The 13,047-nt window shown below is 42.4% G+C and overlaps 1 protein-coding gene across 1 annotated transcript in view; it reads left to right on the plus strand.

Moving 5' to 3' along the window:
• The window catches only part of HFM1 (helicase for meiosis 1), a 354,705-nt gene that overhangs the window by 79,356 nt on the left and 262,302 nt on the right, over window positions 1-13,047 (plus strand). The window contains exon 9 of the mRNA XM_033916380.1: window positions 10,796-10,873. Within this exon, the coding sequence (XP_033772271.1) occupies window positions 10,796-10,873 (78 nt within the window). The remainder of the gene's footprint in view (window positions 1-10,795; window positions 10,874-13,047) is intronic.

Raw genomic sequence — 13,047 nt, forward strand, 5'->3', positions numbered from 1 at the left:
GCTTTTTTCCTTTTGATCAGATGGTTTAGGCCATTAACATTTAGAGAGAAGATTTTAAAGGTCATTATGAAGATAAAATACAATATTCAAGATATATCCACTCCAACAGCATATTATATTCCCTTTCCTTATGCCCATATTCCAAAATAACCCCTCCTCTCTCTCCCCACTCCCTCCCTACCCTACCCCCATCCCTCCCCCCCTCCCTAAATGCAAGCTTCAAAACGAACATACAGGCTAAGCAAAAGAAAACCCCCCCGGTAGACCAACATCCAAGCAATTCTAGTAATCTAGCTACATCTTTCAATAATAAAAAGAAAGTCATAGGAAAAAAAGAAAATTATAAAAACTTTTCTACATTCCAAAACCCCTTGTTTTTAGTTTTTGGGTTTTTTCCCCCCCATTTCCTCAATTAATCTTAAATAGACAAATAAGTCCCCACTACTCATTAAAGAAAATAAGATAATCATTCAATTATAATACCCCTCCCTTCTTTTTTTTTTTCCCTTAAAATGCATTGTACAAGAGATCCCATAATTATATCTTGAAGACATATATTTCCACCTATTAAAACCATTGCTCCCAACCAAAATTATATTAACATGTAAATAACCCCTCACTTGAGATAATATTTAAGATAACATATATAACTCATATCATTACTTCATTTAAAACCTATAGATTAAACTATATCTGCATATAAGCGAAACTTATCAAACATATGATGACATAAAAATATCAGTTCCATTAATCTTCCAAATGCAGCACTCCAAGCCATTCCATTATTTATTACTCTATCCAAATGTTTACATATCATAACTCTATAGAATCTTCAATCAGATTCCCATATTCCAAAACATCCTGCAATAGACTTATATGTTGACGCTGCATTTCTTTTAACCAAACTCAATTAGCTAAGTTTTAAATCCACACAATAGGAACCGTATGGCATATATCCAAAAGCAGGCCGTATCTTACAGACTCTGCCTTCGATCACGAGTTAACATACCATACTGTCATATATCTCTCTGCATTACAGAAGAATTCCATCACATGATCTTTTCCTTCCATCCTTGTAATACTCCATTCCAGCGTCTGTACACTGTGAAACCTGCATAGAACAAATGCAATTGCTCCGTATTTGCAAATTAGACTCCATTTGTTCTCTACTTTACTACTCAAAGCAATCCTCCTTGAAGTTCTTTTCTTCGCATTTCCTGCTTCTTAAAGGAAATGCCTTTGTTTCCTTAAAAAAACAAAACTCCAAGAAAGTGTAAGTGCTATCCTCCACACTGGTAGAACCTCTGTATTACAACTATGCATACTGTTTCAATGACTTTAAATCTTTCAGATTAGCTTCACAGGATCTTCTTCCCTTAAACAGTGCGCTAATCACAAGTTCCTTAATCTTTAATTTCTGATCACAGAAGAAGATTAATATAGCGCACTGAAGTGGAATCTTCATGCATTTAAATAGCCACGAGACCAATATGGAATGCTGCTTTAGAATCAAACTGTAACTTATTCCAACAGAACATGGCAGATATAAAAATAATATATTTCCATCTATTTAAAGAAATATATAAACTTACATCCATTTTTTTTTTTTAAATAAAACATCAAATACTTATTTCATCATCATCTCTTTCAGATAATCATTGGTGTTTCACATGTGTCCAAAAACTCTTTTAATTTTCCTGCCTCACTAAAACTCAAAGTTTTATTTTGATATGTCACCCGCATCGTTGCCGGGTAAACCAGTCCAAAACGAGCACCCAATGCCCTCAACTGTGGACGCTAATCAAGCAGTTGTTTTCTCTTAAACGCAGTTACTTTAGCAAAGTCAGGCACAATAAAAATCTTTGCATCCTGACATTTTAGATTCTTGTTCTCTTTTGCTAAACTTAATATTTCTGCTACCTGTTGGTATCTGAGCACTTTAAAAATTAATGGACGTGGTCCTTTTTGAGCATTTAACCTCTTCGTTGGAATTCTGTGTGCTCTTTCCAGCTCTAAGTGATATTTATTCTGAAGTGGCAGAATTTTCGGCAAAAAGTTAAGTAAAAAGGTGATAGGATCATTTTTTTCTATCCCCTCTGGTAATCCGATCACCCTCAAATTATTTCTTCTTTCTCAATTCGATAAATCCTCAATCTCCTGCTTTAACAATTCAATCTCCTTATGATCTTTCTTATTTTGTAATAACTCCATTTCATTACTTTCCACCCGTTTTTCCATACATTCCAAATTCAAATCTACCGCATCTAATCTTCTTGCTAATCCTGCCACTTCCCCTTTTATTTCTTTCATATCCTTTGAATTTTCCAGGACAATGTCCCTTATTTTTTGAATTTCCCTCATCAAGTCCTTATTATCCACCTCATCTGATGGCAGCGGTATTAACAGAGGGGATGTTGATTCAATCTTCGACCTCTTAACGCTGCTTGATCCCGCACCCGCTGATAAAAACTTACTCTGTTTACCTGAGGCCATCTTAGAAACACAAATACCTTTTTGAGTATAACTTTCAAATAAAATTTCCACACAAATATTACAAAAGTTAGCCTAACACTCCGGAGCACTTCAATTACACAGCCATCACCGTTCGCGCCAAAGCCATGCCCCCTGAAAAGGTGTTTTTGAAAAAGGTTTTGAGATAAGTTTTGAATTTTTGTAAAGAAGTCTGAAGATATAGATGGGGGAGTGGAGTTCGACAGCCTGGGGCCAACAACAGAAAAGATCAAGTGATGATCTGCCTGAAGGATTGTATAACCAGAAAGTGCTATTGGGAGGAGCAAAGAGAGTGGGAAGGCAAGTAAGTTATCAGGAGCCATGCTAGAAAGAGTGGAAAGCCTGTAGTTTGTACCTTGAAAACCAGGAACAAAATCTTATATGTGATTCTATGCGTAATTAGAAGTCAATGTGCATGCTTCAGAAGTAAAGCCTGTAATTAATTTGATGGCAGTATTTTGAATCAGTTGAATATGGTGTAAGTCTTTCTGTCTAAGGTCTTTATATAATAAGTTACAGTAATCAAGTTGGGCAAGCACCAGGCTATTCTTATGTTCTTATGTGTTAAAATCTGAATGGGGGTGCAGCAGTGATCAAATTGAGTGTGTCAACTGTAGATTAAAGAAACTTTTTCTGAAGTAGAGATTTATGAACTGAGGCTAAGAGCATAGTCAGGATGGATACTAAGAATTCTTAAGGAGAGGACTAAAGGGATGGGGGTATCGCAGAATTCAAGTTTCAAGTTTATTATGGATTTAATTAATCGCTTATTCAAAATTCTAAGCGATGTACAAAGGAGTAAAATATGAATTACAATTATCAAAGGGAAACAAACTAGATAAATACGACTGACTTGTCAAAACATATGGTACAAAAGGAAAAAATAGGGAAAGAAATACAAGTTAATGATAGTAAGTAATTCTAATGATAGTAAGTAATTCTAATATAAAGGCTTGGCATGCCAAAACTTCAGCATTCCCACTTACAGCCTGTCACGGGCTGGTACAAGTTAGTGTGCCATACAATGGGTACAACTTATAGTATTCTATAAGATGTATGTATTGTATGACAACATGTCTATGGCCTGCCTGTGTATACCCCTTGCAGAGTCACATTAAATTAATTTAGCAAATACATTTTAGAATGGCACTTAATATTAACGTGTAAATACCAGATATTGGGACTAATGACAAGCATGAGTGCTGTATTATATACTTACAAACATTTTTGGTGCCTAATATAATGTGAAGCTGGAAGCAGACCCACTCCCAAATAATTCAGGCCTCGCTCCTGCTTTCTAGGTCTGACCGACCAGCTGTGTCTAGAAACATAACATCATACTTCTTAACCGCGTAACCATGAGTTCTACGCAATTTCCAACAGATTATAAACTAAAAACAATTTAAGAATGACAGAAAAAAATTATTTGACCAAGTATTTTGAAAAGAGATGTTTCAGTTGAGATCTGAAATATTTATAAGAACAAGCGTTCTTCAGATATGTTAAAGGGAAACAGCCTGCTAGGGAGGAGGTGGGACCGCTGGACGACGGAGACAGGAAGGGAGTAGTGAAGGAGGAGAAAGAAGTCGCGGAAAGACTTAACATGTTCTTTTCGTCTGTATTTACGAACGAAGACACAACCAACATACCGGAACCTGAGCAATTCTTCAATGGAAATCAAGCAGAAAAATTAACATCCATGGAAGTGAGCCTTGAAGATGTGCGCAGGCAGATAGAAAAACTAAAAACTGACAAATCCCCGGGTCCGGACGGAATCCATCCAAGGGTTCTGAAAGAATTAAAGGAGGAGATAGCAGAACTACTGCAGCAAATTTGCAACCTATCCCTGAAAACAGGAGTGATTCCGGAGGATTGGAAGATAGCCAACGTCACACCCATCTTTAAAAAGGGATCAAGAGGTGACCCGGGAAACTACAGACCGGTGAGTCTCACCTCGGTTCCGGGGAAAATGGCAGAAGCACTGATAAAAGAAAACATCGATGAACATTTGGAAAGAAACAAACTTCTGAAAACAAGTCAACATGGTTTCTGCAGGGGGAGATCGTGCCTAACTAACTTATTGCACTTATTCGAAGGAATTAACAAACAGATGGACAGAGGAGACCCCATAGACATCATATACCTGGATTTCCAAAAAGCCTTTGACAAGGTGCCACACGAGCGTCTACTCCGGAAACTAAAGAACCATGGGGTGGATGGAGATGTACATAGATGGATCAGAAACTGTTTGGCGGGTAGGAAACAGAGGGTAGGGGTGAAGGGCCACTACTTGGAATGGAGGAGGGTCACGAGTGGTGTTCCGCAGGGCTCGGTACTTGGGCCGCTGCTATTTAATATATTCATAAATGATCTAGAAACAGGGACGAAGTGTGAGATAATAAAATTTGCGGACGACACCAAACTATTTAGTGGAGCTCAGACTAAAGAGGACTACGAAGAATTGCAAAGGGACTTGAGCAAACTAGGAGAATGGGCAACGAGATGGCAGATGAAGTTCAACGTTGAGAAATGTAAAGTATTGCATCTGGGAAGCAGAAACCCGAGAGTACCCAAGAAAGGGACTTAGGGGTAATGGTGGACATGACAATGAAGCCGACGACACAGTGCGCAGCGGCCGCTAAGAGAGCGAATAGAATGCTAGGTATAATCAAGAAGGGTATTACAACCAGGACAAAAGAAGTTATCCTGCCGCTGTATCAGGCGATGGTGCGCCTGCATCTGGAATACTGTGTCCAATATTGGTCGCCGTACCTTAAGAAGGATATGGCGTTAGTCGAGAGGGTTCAGAGGAGAGCGACACGTCTGATAAATGCTAGGAAGTTCTTCTTTACCCAGCGTGTGGTGGACACCTGGAATGCGCTTCCAGAGGACGTAATAGGGCAGAGTACGGTATTGGGGTTTAAGAAAGGATTGGACAATTTTCTGCTGGAAAGGGGGATAGAAGGATATAAATAGAGGATCACTGCACAGGTCCTGGACCTGTTGGGGCCGCCGCGTGAGCGGGCTGCTGGGCACGATGGACCTCAGGTCTGACCCAGCAGAGACATTGCTTATGTTCTTAAACTCCAAGCAATAACAATCAAAATTCTCTGTCATGTGAAGCTGCTTGGAATGTTAAAATATGGTCCAGAAATTTCTTACTTTTTACAGCCCTATACTGGCAGAAAGGTGAATAGAGCATGAGATTTTCTACTATTTTTATACAATGCTAGAGAGAATATTAACCATATAAAACGGAGCAGTATCATACATAACCATATATCAAAAGCAATCTAAAAGATACCGCTTTGATAAGGCCACCATCCAGGATCTCTGCGTGCAACTCTACCCCCTCCTACAGGCCCGCACTTGTAGGAATAACCCCATACCTGTTCACCTTAAAGTGACAGCAGCCCTTACAAGTTGGTCCTGGCTGTGAACACTGGTCTGACTCAGCCTGCCATATCAAAGTGCCTCAATCAATTCCTCCATGCCTTTCTGACCCACCCAAGACTACATCTCCTTCCCCAGGCCCTACAGGACAGCATGGGGGAGTTCTATAATGTGGCACAATTCCCCTCTGTTATTGGGGTGATAGACTGTACCCGCATTGCTTGGGCAGATGAGGCCAATTATCGAAATCGCAAGGCCTACCACTCAATGAATATGCAGATGGTGTGCAATGCACAGTGGGAGATCCTGGATGTGTGCGCCAGATACCCTGGGTCCACAGCATTCGGGCATCTACAGGAGAACTACCCAAGGGGAGTTAAATGGCAGTTGGCTTCTAGGTAAGCCCATAGGTGATGGGGTATCCCCAGCGAGTGTGGCTCATGACACCAATTGTCCACCCTCACACTCCAGCAGAGGAGGAATATAACTGGTGACACCAAGCTACCAGGTGCATCATAGAGCAGACCTTTGGCCAGCTAAAGAACAGGTTTCGATGCTTTGATCGCTCAGTGGGCCAGTTGCTCTACAAACCTGAGAAGGTGGCACAGATTTTCATGGTGTGCTGCATGCTACACAATCTTGCGCTCTGGAAAAGCCAGCCACTGCCAGAGCCCCCACAGCAACACCATCAGCAGCCACCAGATGGAGAGGATGACGAGCCTCCCTCCCTCCATGCCACAGAGCTGACCAGGGTGCCTTCCAGGAAGGGGTCAGCACCAGGCACCGGCTAATCCAAACCCAATTCCTGTGAATTGGACACCTTATCCAAGCCAAATGACAAAATGGAGCTTCAGTGAAGCTAAACCGAAGCTTGTAAACTACAGCTACTATATACAGGTTCAGTGAAACCCCAACTGAATCCGGAAAACTGCAGTGAAAATATAGAGCTTAAGTGAACATAAACTGAAGTTTGAAAACTCACTGATAGTCAGTTTCAGTGAATATAACACCTTTAATTACACATAGCATTTGTTAGAAACACCCCCCTACCCCCCCACCCCCAACAAGATTCTAACTACTGTGAATACAGTAGATTGTGTGGTACACAGCGCCAGTGGCGTACCTAGGGTATGTGGCACCCGGGGCCCATCATTTTTTGACACCCCCCCCCCCCATGTAAAAAAATTTTTTTTTTTTTTTTTGCAATAACCATGAAATGGAATAAATGGTCAGAATAGAAACAGGCAGTGAAAATTTTCTTTTATTGAACCTCATATATGTAACCATTATTCCAAACATAACAAAACATAAATTATGTCTAAATTGTCATGACATTAGAAGTACATATGGAGTAGTTGCAGGCAGTGGCGTACTTAGGGTATGTGGCACCCAGGGCCCATCATTTTTTGACACCCCCCCCATCTATATGAAAAATATGATTTTTAGTACCAATCTACATATCGCACCACAAGAGTGTACCTAGGAAAAGGCTGCATCTTAAACACTGCAGTGAGCACTAGAACACCAACACATACATTGTAAAACTAAACAAGCCAGATCCCGCACAGTCAATTGGTCCTGTAGTCAATGCCAACTGAAAACTATGTCTTTTTCATACACACAGAACAGAGATACACCCTCGCCCAAAATGGAATAATCACAAACTAAAAATAGAAATATGTAGACAAAAGTTAAACTGATCCGCCAAGAAACCAGACCCTGGATACAATGCAACACCACAAAAAACAGTAACACATGTCCTCTAATACAGTGCAAAATATAAAGACAGTAGATGTAAATTTGAAAAAACTGATACATAACAATCACCACTTTATAAATTAACAAATAAAAATAAAACAAATAATGAGATATAAAAAAATACAATTTTATTGGACTAATCCCCGTAAGCTCGGTCCCCATCCCCGCAAACCACCTGATTCCATCCACACAAGCCTTGAATTGTTTATATTAAAGTATAAAAAGAAACAATATTCTGTACAATTGTCAATTTATAAATCAGCGTCTTCTCCCCACTCTCTTCCCCATTTCCCTTCAGCATCCTCAGCCCACTCTCTCTCCACTTTCCTTCAGCGCACGCACATAAAAACAAGCAAGTAATTTTATATCATTTTCATTCTATTCATTCATAGAAATTAAAGTCTAGATAATGCCAGTCACATAACAAAACATGATTTTACAAAAATAATTCCCTGCAGTCAAGCCTGCAAGGATTATTAGATGTCTTTCAGCAGTTCCCCTCCCTCCCTCCCCCTTACCTTTGTGGCCAAGTCAAAATGATCTACCAACAATAAAATTTTAAAAACACAAAGCACGCTGTACGCAGAGAAAATGTTAATTATCATTTATATTCTGCGGGTTTTCAAAGAGGTCAAGGCAGATGACTTTATGCAATGTCACCTCAGTAACAACTATACAAAAATAGACAAATATTCCCCCTCCCTTTTTACTAAACTGCGATAGCGGTTTTTAGCGTAGGGAGCTGCGCTGAATGCCCCACGCTGCTCTCGACGCTCATAGGCTCCCTGCGCTAAAAAACTCTATTGCGGTTTAGTAAAAGGGGGCCATAGTGCAAAATATAGACAGCAGATATAAATTTTCAAAACGGACACATTTTGATCACTAAGTTGAAAATAAAATCATTTTTCCTACTTTTTTGTCTGGTGATTTCATGAGTCTCTGGTCCTTCTTCTGATCCTTCTTCTTTCTCTCTCCCCCTGGCTCCCCTCTTTATTTCTGCCTTTCTTTCTCTCTCCTCCTGGCCCCCCTCTTTCTTTCTGCCTTTCTTTCTCTCCCCCTTGACCCCCCTCTTTATTTCTGCCTTTCTTTCTCTCCCCTTGGTCCCCCTCTTTCTTTCTGCCTTTCTTTCTCTCTCCCCCTGGCCCTCCTCTTTCTTTCTGCCTTTCTTTCTCTCCCCCTTGACCCCCTCTTTATTTCTGCCTTTCTTTCTCTCCCCTTGGTCCCCCTCTTTATTTCTGCCTTTCTTTCTCTCCCCTTGGTCCCCCTCTTTCTTTCTGCCTTTCTTTCTCTCTCCCCCTGGCCCCCCTCTTTATTTTTTCCTTTCTTTCTCTCTCCCCCTAGCCTGCACAAAGCCATCGTGCCGATTTCTCCACTTCCACGATTCTTTCCCTACCCTCACCCCCAAGCCAGCAGCCGATTTCTCCCTGCTCCTTCCCCGATGTCCTGATGTCCTGAACTTCATCGGGCAGCAGCAGCATTCACAATTCACTGATGTTGCCCGCTTCAGGCCTTCCTCTCTGTCGGGTCCTGTCTTCATGAAAACTGGAAGTAGGCAGGACCCGGCAGAGAACAAGGCCTGAAGCCGGCAACAGCAGCGAATTGTAAACGCTGCTGCTGCCCGAAGAAGGTAATGGAGCACCGAGGCAGTCCGCTTCTCCCCCCTCCCAGCCGAACCCCCGCTGACCCTCCTATCTCCCCCCCCCCCTGAACCTTTCCGACCTTCCCAGCGAGAGCAGCAAACCTCCTTCGCGGCTTTCTCCTCCCTCTGCCGCGTTACTGATGACGTCATCAGTGATGCGGCAGAGGGAGGATAAAGCCGACGCTACTGGAGGGAGGTTTGCTGCTTTCGCTGGGAGGGTCAGAAAGGTTCACTTGGGGGGGGAGAGAGATAGGATGGTCAGCGGGGTTTCGGCTGGGAGAGGGGAGAAGCGGTCTGCCTTGGTGCTCCAAGGCCTGGCGCCATTACCTTTTTCGATAATGGCGCCGATGCTGCTTTCGCTGGGAGGGTAGGAGCGCGATAGGGACCGGGCCAGCTGTGCACCCCCCCCTAAGGCGGCACCCGGGATGGACCTCCCCCTCGCCCCCCTTGGTACGCTACTGCCCTGGGGAAACAGCCTGCAACAAGATCGCGCGATGCCAGAGATCTTTGCCTGCTTCGGCTGTTTCCTCCGCCGCGGTCCCGCCCCTCCTCTGACATCAGAGGAGGGGCAGGACCGTGGCGGAGGAAACAGTCGAAGCAGGCAAAGATCTCTGGCATCGCGATCTTGCTGCAGGCTGTTTCCAGACGCGACACCCGGCGCAGGGGGGGGTAACTGGACCGGACCGGGAGCACCCCCTCAGGGCTTGGTACCCGGGGCGGACCTCCCCCCCCCCCCCCCCCCCCCCCTTGGTACGCCACTGCACAGCGCTATGAGAAAATACATCATTTCTGATATCAACTAAAGTTTTTTGAACATGTGATGATTGGGTGGTGAGGAAGTAGTTTTGGGGTTTTCCCATGTTTATTGCCTTGGAGTCTCTGAGCATTAGTTTCATTACTAGTTGACATACTTTTCAAGTACTGAGTTTTACTCTTTACAAGAGTGATTTTCTATTTGATATGATAAACTTCCTTTAATCACTCAGTTTTTGGAAGTGTTGAGTTCAGTGTCCTCATTTGGATTCATTTGAAAGAGTTTTCATCTGGTAGGGCTTGGGGATCCCTGCCAGCCACATCACAGGTGCATTATTGCTGGGTGGGCCTGAGCCTACCCGTGCTACATCATTGGTCCACTCAGAATGAGTGCAATTGGCATCAGTAATTTACACAAATACATTAAGTTAGACTTAGGCTATGTCAGTTTGGAAGAGAAAAAGTACCGTAGCTGCAGAAAAATAAAAAGTAAAAAATCTCTATGGGTACTTTTTCTATAGGCAATTTTCAAATGAAAACTGATGCAAAGTCCAAAGATTAAACTACCTATAGACAATCTATGTTATGATGAAAATTACCTCACTATTTATCCAATGACCTTTTAATTTTTTATTGTCCAGTTTGTGTGAAACATACACCAATAGCTCTTTATCCATATGTCTAAGAATCTCAGGGAGGCTCTACTTGTTTTCTTGACAATTGATTTTTTTTTTCTGCTAGGAAAAATGGGACAGCATGACTAGAAAATGGAGAGATAACACTTTAGTTCAACTGGTTCAACTCTTTCTCATCGATGAGGTTAATATATTTGTAATTCTTCTGGCCTGAAAAGTTCATGTTTTTAACTTATTATGATGAAATTCTACTCCATTTCATTCCATTTACTAAAAGTATTATATATAAATATATATATTCAGTAATAAAACAAGTTTTTGTGGGGCAGTCAGGTTTGCAAAGTCTCTGTCATCCATATTCATTGTGGATATCCTGAAAACACAAACAAAAACAGGCTGTGGAAAACACAATGTTCTTGACTTTCCTTTTATTTCTTCCAAAAGTATTCAAGCAAAATTGAAAAACTTGTCCACATTGATCATTTAAAAAACTAACAGACCCGACACGGGCCGTGTTTTGGCAAACAAGCCTTCCTCAAGGGTCCAATCGTAAATGGTGTGTTTTTGATGTGGAACTACTTTTCAAATCACAAAAATGCTCTTGCCTTATAAACAGAAGTATGCTGTTCTCCTTCCCGTGCTACAGCTGTCTAAAGATGTGGTCAAATATCAGGAGCTCACTCCAACAATTCTGCAGCAAGATCATTTGGTCACCTACCTCAGCCAAGCAGTTACAGGCATCAGTCCTTTTCCCACAGTTCTGCCCCCAGCTGATGTCTAGGGAAAAAAAATCAGAAGTTCCTTCTCTCACTCATTTTTGCTTGAATACTTTTGGAAGAAATAAAAGGAAAATCAAGGACATTGTGTTTTCCACAGCCTGTTTTTGTTTGGATTGCTCCTTTTTCTGTGGATCATTGGGTCTTGCTCTGCTTCTCACAATTTGATATCCTGAAAACCCAACTGGCCAGGTAAGGACTGAGTTGAATGCCACTGCAATAAAAGTATTAATAAGTACATAAAAAATACAGTCAAACCTCGGTTTGCAAGACAAGCAAAACACTCCTGCAAACTTTGACTTGCAAACCGAGCATTGACTTGATATGCGAGCCCCCACCTCCGGGAACTGGCTTGGCCCCCCCATGGCCCACCCCAAACCCTTATCTTGAGCAGACACCGGCACGCAGCACCAACCCACAGGACATATGCGTGCCGGTGCTGAAAGAGCCTGCTGTGCCTGCCGCTGATCTTTGCTGGGCTGCTGCGGGGCCATGAACAACTGCACATGCTCAAAGCCTTCTGGCTCCCACTCTCTCTGAGATTCTCATGAGTACAGGATCAGCCCTAGCACTGAACCTTGAGGGACTCCACTACTCACCTTTCCTTCCTCTGAATGAATTTCATTAACCACCACCCTCTGTCCGTCAACCAGTTTCTAATCCACTTCACCACTTTGGGTCCTAACTTCAGCCCGTCAAATTGGTTCAAGAGCCTCCTATGAGGAACTGTGTCCATGTTGCCTCTGGACAGCCAGCTAAATGAGCCGCCCTCTCAAAATTCACCAAGAAATGGTCTGGATCATCCTCCGGTCATTTTAGGTAATATGAGCACAGATGACTGGCAAGGCATCCAGGTCCCTGGAATCTTAGAAATACCTGGGCCTGAGAGCCCTGTTGCACTTCTTCCAGTTTCTGTAGAGCCTGCCTTTGCTGCTCAGACTGCGCCTGCATAAACTGCTGCTGTTGCTACTGCTGGGTCTGCATAAATTGTTGTTGCTGCTGTTGTTCCTCCATCATGATCTGGATTAGTTTCTCCATGTTTTATTGGCAGCCCTAGAGCACACTGGATATAAGAAAAAATAATTCTGCCTGACCGGCACTGACTGTACTGTTCAGGCTCCACTTTCAAGATGGAGCTAATCCCCTTAGCCTCTAAATATGGCTGGATACTAACCTTCAGACCGCTGAAGTTTGTGGGTTCCACTTATTTTGGGGGGTTAAGTGGAATCCAACTCTTAACAGCACATGTAACAGTGCAAGTGGGGTTTAGGTTTGGGCACAGCCAGACCCAGACACAAGTGGTAAAAGAAAGAAAGAAAATTCCTGCACCCTGTTACTTCACAGGGGGCAGGTATATAAGTAGCAGTCTCTTTGTTCAAGAAGCAAAAGTCCTGATATTTTTTAGGGCTTGTGACTGCCAAATCCATCTCTGTAACAGTACTTCTTGAGACAGGTGCTGGTCCCAGCCAGACCTCAGAATGAGACTCATAGGCAGTTAAGTAAAAGAAAAATTTTTAGAACGAGGATATCCAAACAAAATAATTAAGAGAGCTTGGAAAAGGGCTAAATTTTGTCAAAGGTC

Source organism: Geotrypetes seraphini, chromosome 12, assembly GCF_902459505.1.
Source record: "Geotrypetes seraphini chromosome 12, aGeoSer1.1, whole genome shotgun sequence".
Taxonomy (NCBI): domain Eukaryota; kingdom Metazoa; phylum Chordata; class Amphibia; order Gymnophiona; family Dermophiidae; genus Geotrypetes; species Geotrypetes seraphini.